Here is a 17,714-nt window from a genome sequence, read left to right as displayed (position 1 = left end):
GTCTCGATTCCAGGCCGCATTAGTGGATTAGAGGGTGCCTGGTGACCGACCTTTGACCTCCTACAATTTTTGAAGAAATACTGAAATACTTTTTGGTGTGTACATACGTACGTACGTACGTGTACGTGTGCTCATGATGGAAGAGAAGTTGGAGAGTGTGGCGAGGTACAAGGAAGCGCTGGAAGCAGTGAACGAGCTCAAGGGTCTTCAGGAGATTAGATTATCCCTAGAGTCGCTAGAAGGTGCTCAAGGTAAGCACTGTCCATCCAGAGGAGGTACGACATCCGCGTGTCAAAGGAAACGTTTTAGACACAAATTCCTTAGGTCAAAGTTCGGAATATGTGTGTTAAAGACACGCAGATGACACGCGGATGTCGTACCTCCTCTGATCTGCTGTCCACCCACCACACACACACACACACGCCCCCCCACACACACAGAAGGGATGAGTGACCTGATGGGAGAGGTGGACAGTGCTCGTGAGGACAGTCTTGTATTGAAGAGAATGAGTGAAGAAGCTCAACATTGGATGAACAAATTGGACGAGGCAGAACAAACCTTCCAAGGTGAGGACATCACATGACATCACATGACCACACCCCTTTCTCCCATTACAGAGCTGAGTGTTCCGCTGGATTATAGTGATCTTAAGAAAGTCAACTTCTTCTCTAGAGCGTTTGGATTGGACTTCAAAATTACTGAAGGTGAGAGTATTTATACTATTATAGTTGTTGTCATAATTATAATTATGTTCCTCAATAGATCGAGCTATTTCATTTATGTTCTTACACCTAAATGACAAGTGTCCCGATCGCCGCTGCTCCATCACAATGGACATAGAGGGAGAGAAGTGGACAGGTATCCATCCATTAATAGCATCCGTATAATTATAGTGGCCACCAGTAAATCACTACACACACACACACACACACACACACACACACACACACACACACACACCCACCCACACACCCACCCACCCACACACTCACACCCACACACACACACACATACAGTAGTGTGTATGGATCCACCCCTCCATGGTGTACAGTGTCTACTGGATCAACTCAATGAAGGAGGAGAACTAAAGATATTCTGCAAACAAGTCCGACAGAAATTCAAAGACTTAATTAGCCAAACTAACCTAACCCAAACTGACTAAAACTTTCATAACTTTCAATTATCTTAATTGTCAACCAACACACAACATTTATTCACACGTACAAGAAAAAGAATACATCAATAATGTTGTTAAGGGGTAATCATTACAAGGGTTGGGTAGATATAATTAATTATAGTTATGATTTAGTTAAGTTCTTGAAATAACACTCCAAGAATCGTGGTACGAAAGTATTGACTGCATTCTCTTCTTTGGGACATGTGATTCGTGCGTTGAATTCCATCACATAACAGAATACCATGAGGGACACGCCCACTTGCAGTCCAACATGAATCAAGTAGTTCCATGAAGAGTGGGAACTTGGCTTCAGAGCAAATAACAATACTACATAGGAGGGGCATATGTGTGAGGGTGTGTGTGTGGGGGCGGGCATATATGTGAGGGTGTGTGTGTGGGGGCGGGCATACGTGTGTGACTCACGGCCAAAGGTGGAGTATTGCAATAGCAACACTGGGAGAACGAAACGAAGTGGAGCCCACAACACATACTCATGATAGATGGCTGACATCAAGATACACGGGACAAATGCCATCTTGTTGAACACAGGATTCTTGAATTTCTGTACAAAAGAAAGAATTTGGGCCTAAACATTAACTGATCTCAACCTAAAGAGCTCGCAACACAAGATGGGCTCTCAAAGTTAGCTACGAAAACAGGCATATCATAATTATAGACTTTTAATTTACAATGATTTTACGTACGTTTTTCAAGTCCTGATAAACGTAGGCTTTTATCCAGTCATGTACAAGAAGGTTCCACTTGCGGTAGAACTGAGAGAATGAGTTGCATGTCCACCAGTCCTGTGAGGAGGGTGGTGTGGGCGGAGTGTGGGTGGTGTGGGCGGACTTACAGAATAAAACTGCCTGTCAGCAAATCTGAGCAGCTCTCCAAAAAGGTTGCTCCAACAGTGAAGGAAGAAGTAGCCAGCCATGAACTGGAGGATGAGCCCCCAGAGCATGCAAGAGAGGAACATCTTAGCCAGTAGCTGCCAACTAACACAGTGATAATTATAGTGACGAGTTATATAGTGACATGGTGTGACATGGTGAGGGCCGGGTTATATAGTGACATGGTGTGACATGGTGAGGGCCGGGTTATATAGTGACATGGTGAGGGGCTTACTCTTGTGTGAAGCTCGCACCAAACACTTCCTTGACAATAATGGACACAAATGCCAGCGATATGCAGCACTGAGTGTGTGTGTGTGTGTGTGCGCGTGTGTGTGTGTGGGTGTGGGTGTGCGTGTGATGGTGTCCTGATTATACCTTAATAAAGTGAGAGAGGACACGAAGAGGTCTGACTCTTGGTATCCTGTACACACACACTAATATATATAATGAGGAGATGGTATTATTGACTCACCTCGGATAGTTGTCCCTATATATGAGAGTGGGAGCAAGCAAGAAGTACAGGTACTTACTAAATGACCCCACGGTGACCTCCATTTGACCTCCGTACCAAATATGCGGACCATCCTCATCATCCTTGCTCCACGGACGAAGAACTTTGACCCCATTCTCACGAATAAATGAGTAGCTCTTGAGAGAGAAACGAAGCTGCAAACACAATGTTTCTATGTAACCTGTGCATGTTGCTATGGTAACGTACTTGCTCAAGGGCAATGACTACTGATGGGATGGATGGGAGGTCAAGGTGCACGATGGATGCAACCACTACACAGTGAGCCAGGAAGTTGTACGCTATCATCATGACAATAGCTGCTGAGTCAGCGACTCTCCCAAACCTTGGATGGGCCCATTCCCATACCTGCGGACAATAACAACTAGTTATTCTTTGTAACCTCCTCGTCATGTTGTACATACCTTGAATGCTGGGTACACTAATAGAGCTGCCATCTGTAATGGTGTCCACACAAGCAGCATGATAAGGGATTGGTGGGGGGGGCCAAATCCAGAGGTAAACATCCTAAAGTCTATGTGTGGACTGTGTGAGGGTGTGTGTGTGTGTGGGCGTGTGAAGGATGTGTGTGGTGTGGGTGTACCTTGCAGCCTCCACACTATCCTTGAGCATAGAGTACAGTATAGCAGTGACTACCATGACCATGAAGGCGTGATACAAGGAGCGGAAGTTAGGGTCATCACGACACAACGCTCTGCATGGCGTCATTACAATTATAATAATTATATGATAATAATAGCTCACGTTAAGATAGAATCTCTGGCTATGAATATTCTCTTGCGCTTGCCCTTCCCCTCACTCTTCCTACAAGTGAATAGGAATACCAAATCCACAAAGTTGTGAGTTTTCAGGTGGGTCCATTTAGTACAAGACAAAAAACCAAAAAAGCAAAAAGTAATGAAAAGAAAAAACATAACCTCAAGTATACAAGCGATGGGATTGAGATGGTAGCAAGTTTGGAAATGGAGGAGCTCGTGATCTACTGTGTGACACCCACTCACTGTATGACACTGTATGACACCCCCTCATTGTATGACACTGTATGACACCCCTCACTGTATGACACTGTGTGACACCCCCTCATTGTATGACACTGTGTGACACCCCCTCACTGTATGACACTGTGTGACACCCCCTCATTGTATGACACTCCCTCATGTACGTACCTGTCTCCTCCCTCTGACACATAGCCATCCAGCGAGCTGCTCCTAGTAAGGCGAACACCACCACCACTAGCAGCGTTTATGCTAGCACTGATGACGGACTCCACATTAGTATCCTCAGCACTGGTAGTGGTCGGGCCTGGGGGGACACCATTGGCCTCAGGCTGGGAACTAGAGGCCTGCACACACACATCATGTTTAATATCACCATGCATATGCATATGCTAGATCCTTACATGGACTTTGGTAGCAGCTTTTGATCTCCTTCTTTTTGATGGAGCCATCTCGATGGACAGCCAAAAAAATAATGGTGAAATTATCCAGCCAGGGGCAGGAATTGAACCATGACATGCACCTAGACTCGACTGTGGCCGGCTGGATTGGTGGAAGGGGGCGTGGCACTACTGCACATGGACCTAGACAAAGGCTTTTCACTGAACCATTTAATAGCTGATGATTGCAGCCATCAAGAGAGTCTGTATCCACTACCAAAAGTTGCTGCACTTGCGTACAGTGTCCAAGATGGCGTCAGGATCAGAGGCTGTATTAGCACCACTCAGACAAGCAGTCAAGGAGCAGGTACGTTATATATGTGTGTGGGTGTGTGTGACCCCCCACCTTGCTTGCTGTAGGGTGCTGTTGTTCGTAAACTTAAAGAAGGAGGAGGTCCCAAGAGTGAAGTGACTGCAGCCGTTGCACAACTCAAGGCTTGTAAGAAAGCTCTCGAGAACAAAGAGAAATCTCTGTCCCCTCCAACAAAGTCATTGTTTGATAAGGCTGGTTTGGAGGATCTCATGAAGAGGCGCTTCTTTGTGGCTCCATCTTTCTCCATATATGGAGGTAAGTGTATCCCCACAGTCCACTGTATGAGACTGTGTGTGTAGGAGTGGCTGGCCTGTATGATTATGGTCCCCTGGGCTGCACTATGAAGAACAACCTGTTGTCTCTCTGGAAGGCTCACTTTGTGGAAGAGGAGGACATGCTGCAAGTAGAGTGTTCCACACTTACTCCCGAGGCTGTTCTCAAGTAAGAGCTAAAGACTAGCTACTATTACCGTAGCCACGCCCCCCTACAGAGCTAGTGGCCACGCTGAACGGTTTTCTGATCTCATGGTCAAAGATTTGATAACTGGAGAATTCTTTAGAGCAGACCATTTACTGGAAGAGCATTTGGAGAAGCTGTCCTCCAAAGCAGCTCCTGATAAGATCAAGGAATATCAGGAGGTCATCAGAAAGGTGTGAATACCCACCCACCCACCCACACACACACACACACACACACACACACACACACACACACACAACACACTCACACACACACCCACACACACACACACACACACACACACACACGCACACACCCACACTGGGTATGTGTTGTGGTTCAGGGTTATCCTATATGTACTGTAGGTGGATGGTTACAACAAGGAGCAGCTAGGGGCTAAGCTCACAGAGTACAGTGTAACTGCCCCCCTCACTAACAACCCCATCTCAGCCCCAGTGGAGCTCAACCTCATGTTTGGCACCTCCATTGGACCTAGTGGACAGTTGGCAAGGTACTCACATCCCTCACCTTAACCCACCATCCATCATGCTTGCTTGCAGCTTTCTTCGTCCTGAAACAGCACAAGGAATATTTGTCAACTTCAAGCGCTTGTTAGAGTTCAACTATGGCAGGCTGCCATTTGCTGCTGCTCAGATTGGGAAAGCATTTCGTAACGAGATTTCTCCGCGATCTGGAATACTGAGAGTGAGAGAATTTGAAATGGCAGAAATAGAGCATTTTGTTAATCCAGAGAAACGCAATAAGTTCCCAAAGTTTGACAAAGTAGCTGATCTTCGACTGACATTGTACAGTGCCACTGATCAAATAGAGGGCAACTCTCCAAAAGCACTCCGCCTCGGAGATGCCGTGGAACAGGTATACTGAGCTAGTATACTGAGCTAGCATACTGAGCTAGTATACTGAGCTAGTATACTGAGCTAGTATACTGAGCTGCTAATATACTGATGATTGCAGGGGCTGGTGGCTAATGAGACCCTGGGCTACTATATGGGACGTATCCACGAGTTTCTGTTGAGAGCTGGTATTAATGTAGAGCACTTGAGATTCCGCCAGCACATGTCTACAGAGATGGCCCATTATGCCAAGGATTGCTGGGATGCAGAATGCAAGACCTCTTATGTACGTTAGTCTCCCTTCACTAGTCATGTGAGTGTGATGTGTGATGTGTGTGTTATGTGTAGGGGTGGGTGGAGTGTGTGGGATGTGCAGATCGCTCGTGCTATGATCTGGAGAAACATGCAGCAGCTACTAAAGTGGACCTTTGTGCTAAAGAGCAGCTACCAGAGCCTGTATCCCACGACTAATAGCTACCAGAGCCTGTATCCGACTACCTAATAATAAGCAGTGTTTTGTGTGCATTGTATGGCTTAACTAGTATATAGCGTCTGGTTGAGGTGGTTGAAGCACTACCAGACAAAGGAGCCATTGGCAAGAAGTTCAGGAAAGATGCTAAAGCTCTTCTTGAGTGGTTAGCAGGACAAGAGAGAGAAGCCATGCAGAAACTGGAGTCCCAGCTTAGTATGGGGTGAGTGTAGACATATGGCATGTCATGTGATTAGCACACCTCCTGCAGAGCAGCTACAGTGACTGTGGGGGGTAATGAATTCACATTGGAGCCAGCCATGATCAAGTTCAAGACCTATCAGAAAGAAGTTCACAGTAGGTCTATTAATGCCACGCCCCCCATGCACTATGCTACGTCCCCTTGTACCCCCCACACAGCTGTAGATGTGGTACCATCAGTGATTGAGCCTTCGTTTGGAGTAGGGAGAATCTTGTATTGTGTACTGGAGCATAACTTGAATGTACGTGAGGGTGATTCCCAACGTGTGTGGTTGTCCCTACCACCAGCCATTGCTCCCATTGCTTGCTCTGTGCTGCCACTCAGTGGAAACACACAGTTCCAACCCTACATTGACACCATTGGTAAGCTACATTGTCACCATTGGTAAGCTACATTGTCACCATTGGTAAGCTACATTGACACCATTGGTAAGCTACATTGACACCATTGGTAAGCTACATTGACACCATTGGTAAGCTACATTGTCACCATTGGTAAGCTACATTGTCACCATTGGTAAGCTACATTGTCACCATTGGTAAGCTACATTGACATGCACCATTGGTAAGCTACATTGTGGCTCTACTGTGTTTTACAAACACACACACACACACAGTGAAGGAGCTAAAGGTTGCTCGTGTCTCCATCAAGGTTGATGATAGCAGTGGTTCCATTGGACGGAGATATGCTCGTACAGATGAAGTGGGTGTGGCTTATGGCGTCACTGTGGACTTTGACACTCTAACTAGTTCTAGTGTTACCCTCAGAGAGAGAAACTCTATGAGACAAGTGCGGGTCAAGGTACGCTAGGGTCAAGGTACACTGTGTGTATTAGCCTGTGTGCATGGTGATGGCTGTCTACCATACAGTGGATTGCAGTGCAGCAAAACTGAAAGAGAAATTATATTTAGCGTATAGTTGAATATTTCGGCCGAGAGTAGGGCAAGTTGTATGATGTACTGCAAGTTGTATGATGTACTGTACCTCTAGCAGGCTATACTAAGATAGTAAGATATCTAGATCATGTACCCAGTCTGGGTGACAGTGGGAGTGCCATGACCACTAATTGCATTAGACAAGTAAACACATACCCAGTGTGTGAATGAGGTTGGCTGCACAGGGCTGTATAGCCTGTGTGTACCTATAGCCTGTGTGAGTACCTATAGCCTGTGTGTACCTATAGCCTGTGTGTGTACCTATAGCCTGTGTGTACCTATAGCCTGTGTGAGTACCTATAGCCTGTGTGTGTACCTATAGCCTGTGTGTACCTATAGCCTGTGTGAGCACCTATAGCCTGTGTGTGTACCTATAGCCTGTGTGAGCACCTATAGCCTGTGTGAGCACCTATAGCCTGTGTGTGTACCTATAGCCTGTGTGAGTACCTATAGCCTGTGTGTACCTATAGCCTGTGTGTGTACCTATAGCCTGTGTGTGTACCTATAGCCTGTGTGTACCTATAGCCTGTGTGAGTACCTATAGCCTGTGTGCACCTATAGCCTGTGTGTACCTATAGCCTGTGTGTACCTATAGCCTGTGTGTACCTATAGCCTGTGTGTGTACCTATAGCCTGTGTGTACCTATAGCCTGTGTGAGTACCTATAGCCTGTGTGCACCTATAGCCTGTGTGTACCTATAGCCTGTGTGTACCTATAGCCTGTGTGTGTACCTATAGCCTGTGTGTACCTATAGCCTGTGTGAGTACCTATAGCCTGTGTGTACCTATAGCCTGTGTGTGCACCTATAGCCTGCGTGTACCTATAGCCTGTGTGAGCACCTATAGCCTGTGTGTACCTATAGCCTGTGTGAGCACCTATAGCCTGTGTGTACCTATAGCCTGTGTGTGTACCTATAGCCTGTGTGTGTACCTATAGCCTGTGTGTGTACCTATAGCCTGTGTGAGTACTTATAGCCTGTGTGTGTACCTATAGCCTGTGTGTGTACCTATAGCCTGTGTGAGTACCTATAGCCTGTGTGTACCTATAGCCTGTGTGAGTACCTATAGCCTGTGTGCACCTATAGCCTGTGTGTACCTATAGCCTGTGTGTACCTATAGCCTGTGTGTACCTATAGCCTGTGTGTGTACCTATAGCCTGTGTGTACCTATAGCCTGTGTGAGTACCTATAGCCTGTGTGCACCTATAGCCTGTGTGTACCTATAGCCTGTGTGTACCTATAGCCTGTGTGTGTACCTATAGCCTGTGTGTACCTATAGCCTGTGTGAGTACCTATAGCCTGTGTGTACCTATAGCCTGTGTGTGCACCTATAGCCTGCGTGTACCTATAGCCTGTGTGAGCACCTATAGCCTGTGTGTACCTATAGCCTGTGTGAGCACCTATAGCCTGTGTGTACCTATAGCCTGTGTGTGTACCTATAGCCTGTGTGTGTACCTATAGCCTGTGTGTGTACCTATAGCCTGTGTGAGTACTTATAGCCTGTGTGTGTACCTATAGCCTGTGTGTGTACCTATAGCCTGTGTGAGTACCTATAGCCTGTGTGTACCTATAGCCTGTGTGAGTACCTATAGCCTGTGTGAGCACCTATAGCCTGTGTGTACCTATAGCCTGTGTGTACCTATAGCCTGTGTGAGTACCTATAGCCTGTGTGAGCACCTATAGCCTGTGTGAGCACCTATAGCCTGTGTGTGTACCTATAGCCTGTGTGAGCACCTATAGCCTGTGTGAGTACCTATAGCCTGTGTGTGTACCTATAGCCTGTGTGAGCACCTATAGCCTGTGTGTGTACCTAAGCCTGTGTGAGTACCTATAGCCTGTGTGTGTACCTATAGCCTGTGTGAGCACCTATAGCCTGTGTGTGTACCTATAGCCTGTGTGAGCACCTATAGCCTGTGTGTGTACCTATAGCCTGTGTGTACCTATAGCCTGTGTGAGCACCTATAGCCTGTGTGTGTACCTATAGCCTGTGTGAGCACCTATAGCCTGTGTGAGCACCTATAGCCTGTGTGTGTACCTATAGCCTGTGTGAGTACCTATAGCCTGTGTGTGTACCTATAGCCTGTGTGTGTACCTATAGCCTGTGTGTGTACCTATAGCCTGTGTGTACCTATAGCCTGTGTGAGTACCTATAGCCTGTGTGCACCTATAGCCTGTGTGTACCTATAGCCTGTGTGTACCTATAGCCTGTGTGTACCTATAGCCTGTGTGTGTACCTATAGCCTGTGTGTACCTATAGCCTGTGTGAGTACCTATAGCCTGTGTGCACCTATAGCCTGTGTGTACCTATAGCCTGTGTGTACCTATAGCCTGTGTGTGTACCTATAGCCTGTGTGTACCTATAGCCTGTGTGAGTACCTATAGCCTGTGTGTACCTATAGCCTGTGTGTGCACCTATAGCCTGCGTGTACCTATAGCCTGCGTGAGCACCTATAGCCTGTGTGTACCTATAGCCTGTGTGAGCACCTATAGCCTGTGTGTACCTATAGCCTGTGTGTGTACCTATAGCCTGTGTGTGTACCTATAGCCTGTGTGTGTACCTATAGCCTGTGTGAGTACTTATAGCCTGTGTGTGTACCTATAGCCTGTGTGTGTACCTATAGCCTGTGTGAGTACCTATAGCCTGTGTGTACCTATAGCCTGTGTGAGTACCTATAGCCTGTGTGCACCTATAGCCTGTGTGTACCTATAGCCTGTGTGTACCTATAGCCTGTGTGTACCTATAGCCTGTGTGTGTACCTATAGCCTGTGTGTACCTATAGCCTGTGTGAGTACCTATAGCCTGTGTGCACCTATAGCCTGTGTGTACCTATAGCCTGTGTGTACCTATAGCCTGTGTGTGTACCTATAGCCTGTGTGTACCTATAGCCTGTGTGAGTACCTATAGCCTGTGTGTACCTATAGCCTGTGTGTGCACCTATAGCCTGCGTGTACCTATAGCCTGTGTGAGCACCTATAGCCTGTGTGTACCTATAGCCTGTGTGAGCACCTATAGCCTGTGTGTACCTATAGCCTGTGTGTGTACCTATAGCCTGTGTGTGTACCTATAGCCTGTGTGTGTACCTATAGCCTGTGTGAGTACTTATAGCCTGTGTGTGTACCTATAGCCTGTGTGTGTACCTATAGCCTGTGTGAGTACCTATAGCCTGTGTGTACCTATAGCCTGTGTGAGTACCTATAGCCTGTGTGAGCACCTATAGCCTGTGTGTACCTATAGCCTGTGTGTACCTATAGCCTGTGTGAGTACCTATAGCCTGTGTGAGCACCTATAGCCTGTGTGAGCACCTATAGCCTGTGTGTGTACCTATAGCCTGTGTGAGCACCTATAGCCTGTGTGAGTACCTATAGCCTGTGTGTGTACCTATAGCCTGTGTGAGCACCTATAGCCTGTGTGTGTACCTAAGCCTGTGTGAGTACCTATAGCCTGTGTGTGTACCTATAGCCTGTGTGAGCACCTATAGCCTGTGTGTGTACCTATAGCCTGTGTGAGCACCTATAGCCTGTGTGTGTACCTATAGCCTGTGTGAGCACCTATAGCCTGTGTGTGTACCTATAGCCTGTGTGTGTACCTATAGCCTGTGTGAGCACCTATAGCCTGTGTGTGTACCTATAGCCTGTGTGAGCACCTATAGCCTGCGTGTGTACCTATAGCCTGTGTGTGTACCTATAGCCTGTGTGAGTATCTATAGCCTGTGTGTGTACCTATAGCCTGTGTGAGCACCTATAGCCTGTGTGTGTACCTATAGCCTGTGTGTACCTATAGCCTGTGTGAGCACCTATAGCCTGTGTGAGCACCTATAGCCTGTGTGTACCTATAGCCTGTGTGAGCACCTATAGCCTGTGTGAGCACCTGTGTGAGCACCTATAGCCTGTGTGTGCACCTATAGCCTGTGTGAGCACCTATAGCCTGTGTGTGTACCTATAGCCTGTGTGAGCACCTATAGCCTGTGTGAGCACCTGTGTGAGCACCTATAGCCTGTGTGAGCACCTATAGCCTGTGTGAGCACCTGTGTGAGCACCTATAGCCTGTGTGAGCACCTGTGTGAGCACCTATAGCCTGTGTGAGCACCTATAGCCTGTGTAAGCACCTGTGTGAGCACCTATAGCCTGTGTGAGCACCTATAGCCTGTGTGAGCACCTGTGTGAGCACCTATAGCCTGTGTGAGCACCTATAGCCTGTGTAAGCACCTGTGTGAGCACCTATAGCCTGTGTGAGCACCTATAGCCTGTGTGAGCACCTATAGCCTGTGTGTGTACCTATAGCCTGTGTGTGCACCTATAGCCTGTGTGTGTACCTAGAGCCTATGTGAGCACCTGTGTGAGCACCTATAGCCTGTGTGTGTTTGCTGACTCTTGTGTTTATACACTACTGCACAGATGGGTGACTTGTGTTCGGTGGTGCGTGGGCTAGTGGATGGTGACATGACATGGGAACAAGTGGAGGGGAAGTACCCACTCTTCACTGGACAAGAATCTACCAACTAATTATATACAATCAAACTATTTCTAATTATTAATCATTTACTGGTATGGATGTCGAGGTCAATAATTATCATCAAACGAATTAAAAATTTGAAAGAACAAATTAAATATCAATAAAGCTATGTTAGCTTTCATGTTCTACTGTGTTACAGTGTTAGAGAGTTGTACTGTCCTGGTCGTTCTTGGTGGGGTGGTTGCTATGGATACTGACAGCATGACAACCCTCTGGTACTAGAGAGAGGGCTACGGCAGTGAGTGCAGCCAGTCCAGCACACATATCACGCTTGAGCAGCTTCCCAGTCACTCTCTCAACAACCTGCAGTACAGTAGGGAAGGATGATTGAGCACACAGTACATAAGTAACACCAGGAGTGTACGAAGAGGAGTTGTAGTGTAAACCAGGTTCCGGTATGAGTAGTCATACCACCGTCACTATCAGACCTCATCTTAAGTGGGTGCTAGGGTTAGTTAAAAATGACACATGGTCTGCTGTGGTTTGTACCTTCAGCCCACATTTAATTTTATTCATGGCTAACAGTTTACACAACTACAAGTGTTAGTGACGGATTCAGTCCGGGATGTAGAATGGAATGTGCGTGGGAGTCGCATACTCCTCTTCATACACTCCTGGTAACACACACACACACCTGGTCTTTAGAGTCGCCATTGACCACAGTCCCTCCATTCTGATTGGACGCCACAGCCCCTCCATTCTGATTGGACGCCACAGACTCTCCATTCTGGTTGGACGCCACAGACTCTCCATTCTGATTAGACGCCACAGTCTCTACATTCAGATTGGACGCCATAGTCTCTACATTCTGATTGGACGCCACAGACTCTCCATTCTGATTGGACGCCACAGTCTCTACATTCTGATTGGACGCCACAGTCTCTACATTCTGATTGGACGCCACAGACTCTCCATTCTGATTGGACGCCACAGCCCCTCCATTCTGATTGGACGCCACAGCCCCTCCATTCTGATTGGATGCCACAGACTCTCCATTCTGATTGGACGCCACAGACTCTCCATTTTGATTGGACGACTCTGATGCAACAGTATCTTTGCTTAAGTGTTTTTCATTTTGATTGGACGCCTGGAGTTGAGGGGCATTCTGATTGGATGGAGCAACGAAAACATCATCATCTCCTGTGGGGACAGGTGCTTCAACATTTATTTCAATCTTTGTAGCCTCTGTGGATGTTAATGAGCGTGGGTGTGTGGCAGCTTGTCCTACTATCACTGTCAGTTTAGCCAGGTCCTCTTGCTTGAGATGGGAAGAGGTCTTCCTCTTACGTACTGTCACTCGATTGGTCTGCTTCAGACTAGTTCCAGCGCGTATCTCCTTGAGCAGGTTATCTATGATACACTCGGGTTCATCAGGGGGTGGGCTGGGGTCACGGCCTTCGACCCCTAGCTTCCTTTGTCGGGCCTCGTGGGCTGCTTTCTTTTGCTCTTCTCTCTTTCGTCTTTTTTCCTCCAGTATGACACGCTGATGGTTTTCCTGTGTGTGTGTGGGGGGTGGGGTATGTGTGTGTGTGGGGGGTGGGGTGTGTAATGATACCTTGAGAGCATTTGCCACCTCTCGTGTAAACCCTAGTAATTCTTTGAGCATTTCCTCAAGTTTGAATTTTGAGTCTTGACAGAAATAAGCAGCAGTCTCTTTCATACGCCCACTCACACTATCCAGACTGCCCTGTAGCTCCGAGAGTATGGCTTCAGATTCCTGTAATATTATAAGAGCATGATGGGTAATTGGAGAGTATAGCCTCTGCACTCACGGCTAGGAATGCTTTGAGCTGAGCTTTAAGGTCGTCTGGAGCTTTCTTAGTTTTGTCTTTGATTTTCTTGACCTTTGTTTTAATCTCATTCACTTGTCCAGTCAAATAATCAGGAGATACCCTATTCATAGTCATAGCATGAGTCCACCACCAATGGCAGTGTGTGTGTTTACCTGCTGGCCTTCTCCAGGTTGGGTAGTTGCTCTTGTAATGTGAGCAGCTCTGGAGCTTGGTCTTCGCACAGCTACAGTGTGTATGAGCAATTATTGTTAATGGATTTATGAAGGGAAAGGTATGTGTGTTGATTAGAGCTAAAGGTATGTGTGTTGATTAGAGCTAAAGCATAACATGCAGTACTTCCTAGGAAGCACTTTAGAGTTATGAAGAGTTCTCATTAGAAAAACAAATAACTTCCATTGACACCAGACAATATAGACAATGTATCCTGTTATAGTTACTAATAATGGTGAATTCATGCCAACAATGCACAATAAGAGGAATATCAGATTCCACTTTCCATGAATATAGTCCCACGTATCTGTCACACCCAATCAACTGATGTTGACAGCCTGAGCCCACAAAACCCAATGGGGGAGGTTCTAACAACCACACATGTCTGTCGCTATCATCCTCACCTGAGCAATGTAGTGCAGCAGAGAGAGCCTGGGTGTGTTGGATTTGGTGTCTTTAAGTCTTGAAAGAGATGACACAGTAAAGCCATAAGCATCCCCAGCTCTACCACCCTGCACACACACACACAGTTTGAATAGTTGGTAGACAGTGTACAGGACAACACTTACTCCATTAATGATGTTCCCAGTCACTAGTACAATATAGAAGAGGTCAGAGAGAGTGGAGCAAGAGAGCAGCTCTGAGATGGCCTTGTCTAGTGTTGCAATTGCAGGTCGCAAATCCTCCAGCTTTTCACGAAATTCTAAACGCAACTGCATGGCTTCTATTCTCAAAGGGTACCTACACAATTATATTATTGTGAAGCCACAGCAATTAGTATCAGTGTCCTGCTGTGCCTTGCATTAGCAGCAGAGGGCCAGGAATGTAATGCACACACAAACAGAAGACACTAGCTATTATAAGAGGGAACCTTTTCCTGGGAAACCTTGGCAATATTGTTATTGTTATTATTGAGCTCACATTTTGACTTTGAGGAGTTTCCTGAAGAAGTCTTCTGCCAGCCCTAATAATGCTGGGTCACCAGAATAGCCTTTGATTGTCTCCACCTGCACACAAGGAATGACCAGCTACTACTAACACCACTGCTGTCCTATTAACAGCTAGCAAGCTAACTGACATAGTCAACAGCACCCACCCACCCACGCACACCTGCCCAGTGTCTGGTAGCATTTTCTCCAGAGCTTTGAGTTGATCCAGGCTTATCCTGTTCAAGTCACCATCAGCAATCATGTTCACAATGGACACATTATCACTGCAAGGGGAGCAGCTAGTACACACACAGCATGTCTATATAGCAGGGGAGCAGCTAGTACACACAGCATGTCTATATAGCAGGGGAGCAGCTAGTACACACAGCATGTCTATATAGTAGGGGAGCAGCTAGTACACACAGCATGTCTATATAGTAGGGGAGCAGCTAGTACACACAGCATGTCTATATAGCAGGGGAGCAGCTAGTACACACAGCATGTCTATAGTAGCACACACCTCTTGAATTGCTTGAGGAAGATGTTGACATTGAGACTGGCCTTTTGGTCCAATAGGGACACCTACGCGCACACACACACACACACACACACACACACACACACACACACAACAGTGTCACAGTATAATTATAACTTTTATAGCTACTAAACGTACAACTGCTGATTTCTTCTTCTCTTTTTCTCCTGCCTCCTCAGTTTTGGTCTTCTTTTTAATAACGGCTTGAGCAAACAAACTCTCAACACCCTCCGGGTCAATGTTGACCTTTAACCCCGTCGTCCCTGACACTGTCTGATGCCACAGAGTTGTTGGACCAGATGCTGTCGTCTTGGCAACCTTCACCCAGTTTAGTTTACGCATAACTTTCTTTGGTTTATGATGTCTTGCCTGCTCAAAAAGTGTAGTAGCCAGACTAGCCACACTAAAGGGAGGTGCCCCTGTACATGCATGGAAGAATATCAGATGAGAGAAATATGAATGAATATATTCACCTGGTGGAGGGGGCAGTGCTCCTCCTAGTCCTGGTGGTGGGGGAGGAGGGGGTGGTGCTCCTCCTAGTCCTGGTGGAGGTGGTGGAGGGGGCGGTGCTCCTCCTAGTCCTGGTGGTGGGGGTGGAGGGGGCGGAGCTCCTCCTAGTCCTGGTGGAGGTGGTGGAGGGGGCGGTGCTCCTCCTAGTCCTGGTGGAGGAGGTGGTGGAGGGGGCGGTGCTCCTCCTAGTCCTGGTGGAGGGGGTGGAGGGGGCAGTGCTCCTCCTAGTCCTGGTGGAGGAGGTGGTGGAGGGGGTGGTGCTCCTCCTAGTCCTGGTGGAGGGGGTGGAGGGGGTGGTGCTCCTCCTGGAAGAGCTAAAGATACACACCATACACACTCGTGCATAGAGCTCACCACTGGTAGTAGTAGTGTCAGTGGTGGTGTCTCTGTCGCTCTCTGCTTGTAGTGCCTTTCTTAAACTAGCAATGCTCACTTCTTGTGCTTTTTCAGCTGATATGTCTGGAGTCTCCATTAGGACAACACGTTGTGTGAAGGATTCCATAGCTTCCCAGACTAGAGTAGCATGTTGTGTGTCTCTGTCCAATAACATGAGGCTTTGCAGAATGTGCAAGAAGGGCAAAGCACTGGGAGTATTGCATACCTGCAATATGCATGATTAGGGGAACAAGTAAACATAATTATAATGTGTGGGAGTGTCCAGACCTTGGCATAGAGAGCATTAAAGAGATCCTCGTGTGAGCTGATGTCCACACTTCCAGGCATGGTCATCTGATCATCATCATCAGAACGTGACTCATGAAACACTTCTAACTGTGTACCCAATCCCTCGTCCTCTGTATGTCGCCATGGTGATAGGACCTCCAAGAGCTGCAATGCTGCACACGCACATGAGGGAGTAATCACATCACACAATAAGACAAAACAAACTATCCAATGAACACGTACTGCATGCACGTACCTATAAGTTCGTTTCTTAGCTTGACTCTGCTTGTGAGGTCCTTAGCTCCACTCAGGATGCAATTAATGAAGGCAAGCACACACGCACAATACTCTTCAGTCTCACTACAACGAAGCTCTTGTACCAAGAGACTGAAGCGATAGCCATGACCTTTGATACGCTGCACACACACACACACACACACACTCAATAAAGCGACACTATTAATAAAACTACCTTGTAATCATCGAGAGCGTCCATTGCCAGCTGATAGCCGGGTGCAGAGTACAAACACAGAGCACTCAGCAGCTCCAACACTTGGGTCTTAACTAGACCATTATTAGTGTCCAGCTCTATAATTATATAAAGCCATTCAATAACACAATACATTCATTATCACTGTGCACACACACACCATCCCCTAGCCGGCCCTCACCTTGAGCAAGTTTGTTGACAAATCCTTCTCCTGGAGATGCAATGATAAACTCCAACCCAAACCGATTGTTCATGATAGCTTTCACACATCCAACACACTCCAGTTGCCTCAATGCATCAGTTAGACTAGAGAAACCCTTCTGCCCGAGACTCTCCAGTGCAGTGAAGATGCCAGACATACCTCCTGCTACCAGAAACTGCTCGACCCATTCTTGGTTGGCAGTGCGGATGCGATGCTTGAGACCAGTGAAGTTGAGACCTCTCTCGAGCAGTGAAATACAGAGCTCTGCATCAGCACCTTCTAAACTGCCCCCTCCAGCCTTGCCTGGTAAGCTGTCACCACGCTCCCGGTAACCCAGCAACGGACTCTCTTGCAGCTTCTTCCTTGCTATTGACCAAGACATATTAAATCTGTAGCTTGCAAACTGTATTTTACTATACTACTGCCTAATGCAATGGACCACAGGCCTTATGTATTGCAGCCCCGCCCACAAATTATTAGCATAATAATGTTGCGGTACAGTACACAGAATAATTATGCTAGCGTGTAAAAAATAAGCAATC

General features: G+C 47.0%; 4 protein-coding genes across 8 annotated transcripts; 2 read left to right on the top strand and 2 right to left on the bottom strand.

Moving 5' to 3' along the window:
• The first annotated feature begins 52 nt into the window (after positions 1-52).
• Positions 53-1,246, top strand: LOC135347233 (uncharacterized). The gene is made up of 5 exons (XM_064545115.1): positions 53-251; positions 441-566; positions 618-704; positions 763-858; positions 1,017-1,246. The coding sequence occupies exons 1-5, from the start codon at positions 134-136 to the stop codon at positions 1,160-1,162; spliced, it is 573 nt and encodes a 190-aa protein (XP_064401185.1). The 5' UTR covers positions 53-133; the 3' UTR covers positions 1,163-1,246.
• Positions 1,166-4,151, bottom strand: LOC135347214 (sterol O-acyltransferase 2-like). Its single transcript, XM_064545071.1, has 13 exons — positions 3,999-4,151; positions 3,766-3,941; positions 3,344-3,403; positions 3,183-3,293; positions 3,004-3,124; positions 2,789-2,947; positions 2,543-2,736; positions 2,446-2,491; positions 2,303-2,370; positions 2,031-2,172; positions 1,882-1,980; positions 1,601-1,739; positions 1,166-1,504 (listed from the first exon to the last, which is right to left on the bottom strand). Exons 1-13 carry the CDS (start codon positions 4,044-4,046, stop codon positions 1,299-1,301), a joined length of 1,569 nt encoding a protein of 522 aa, XP_064401141.1. The 5' UTR covers positions 4,047-4,151; the 3' UTR covers positions 1,166-1,298.
• A 47-nt stretch (positions 4,152-4,198) lies between these two features.
• Positions 4,199-11,963, top strand: LOC135347205 (glycine--tRNA ligase-like). The gene is made up of 13 exons (XM_064545061.1): positions 4,199-4,341; positions 4,395-4,602; positions 4,647-4,788; positions 4,838-4,997; positions 5,172-5,317; positions 5,367-5,682; positions 5,782-5,946; positions 6,009-6,116; positions 6,210-6,352; positions 6,401-6,486; positions 6,550-6,753; positions 7,008-7,192; positions 11,720-11,963. The coding sequence occupies exons 1-13, from the start codon at positions 4,216-4,218 to the stop codon at positions 11,825-11,827; spliced, it is 2,097 nt and encodes a 698-aa protein (XP_064401131.1). The 5' UTR covers positions 4,199-4,215; the 3' UTR covers positions 11,828-11,963.
• LOC135347201 (inverted formin-2-like) lies at positions 11,879-17,630 on the bottom strand. 5 transcript variants are annotated; one of them, XM_064545053.1, is made up of 18 exons: positions 17,152-17,630; positions 16,953-17,068; positions 16,737-16,896; positions 16,481-16,653; positions 16,172-16,418; positions 16,109-16,122; positions 15,781-16,057; positions 15,446-15,726; positions 15,290-15,351; positions 14,951-15,053; positions 14,762-14,847; positions 14,410-14,581; positions 14,245-14,352; positions 13,783-13,853; positions 13,610-13,730; positions 13,393-13,554; positions 12,472-13,332; positions 11,879-12,140 (listed from the first exon to the last, which is right to left on the bottom strand). In XM_064545053.1, exons 1-18 carry the CDS (start codon positions 17,552-17,554, stop codon positions 11,979-11,981), a joined length of 3,579 nt encoding a protein of 1,192 aa, XP_064401123.1. In that variant the 5' UTR covers positions 17,555-17,630; the 3' UTR covers positions 11,879-11,978. The 5 variants fall into 5 exon arrangements, with proteins under 5 accessions (XP_064401123.1, XP_064401121.1, XP_064401124.1 ...); XM_064545051.1 differs by having other exon boundaries at positions 15,781-16,122; XM_064545054.1 differs by having other exon boundaries at positions 15,446-15,729; positions 15,862-16,122.
• Between the last annotated feature and the right edge of the window lie 84 nt (positions 17,631-17,714).

This window comes from Halichondria panicea, chromosome 14, assembly GCF_963675165.1.
Source record: "Halichondria panicea chromosome 14, odHalPani1.1, whole genome shotgun sequence".
NCBI classification, from domain to species: Eukaryota; Metazoa; Porifera; class Demospongiae; order Suberitida; family Halichondriidae; genus Halichondria; species Halichondria panicea.
The sequence above is the reverse complement of the archived record's forward strand: the minus strand, read 5'-3'. Positions and strand labels throughout refer to the sequence as shown.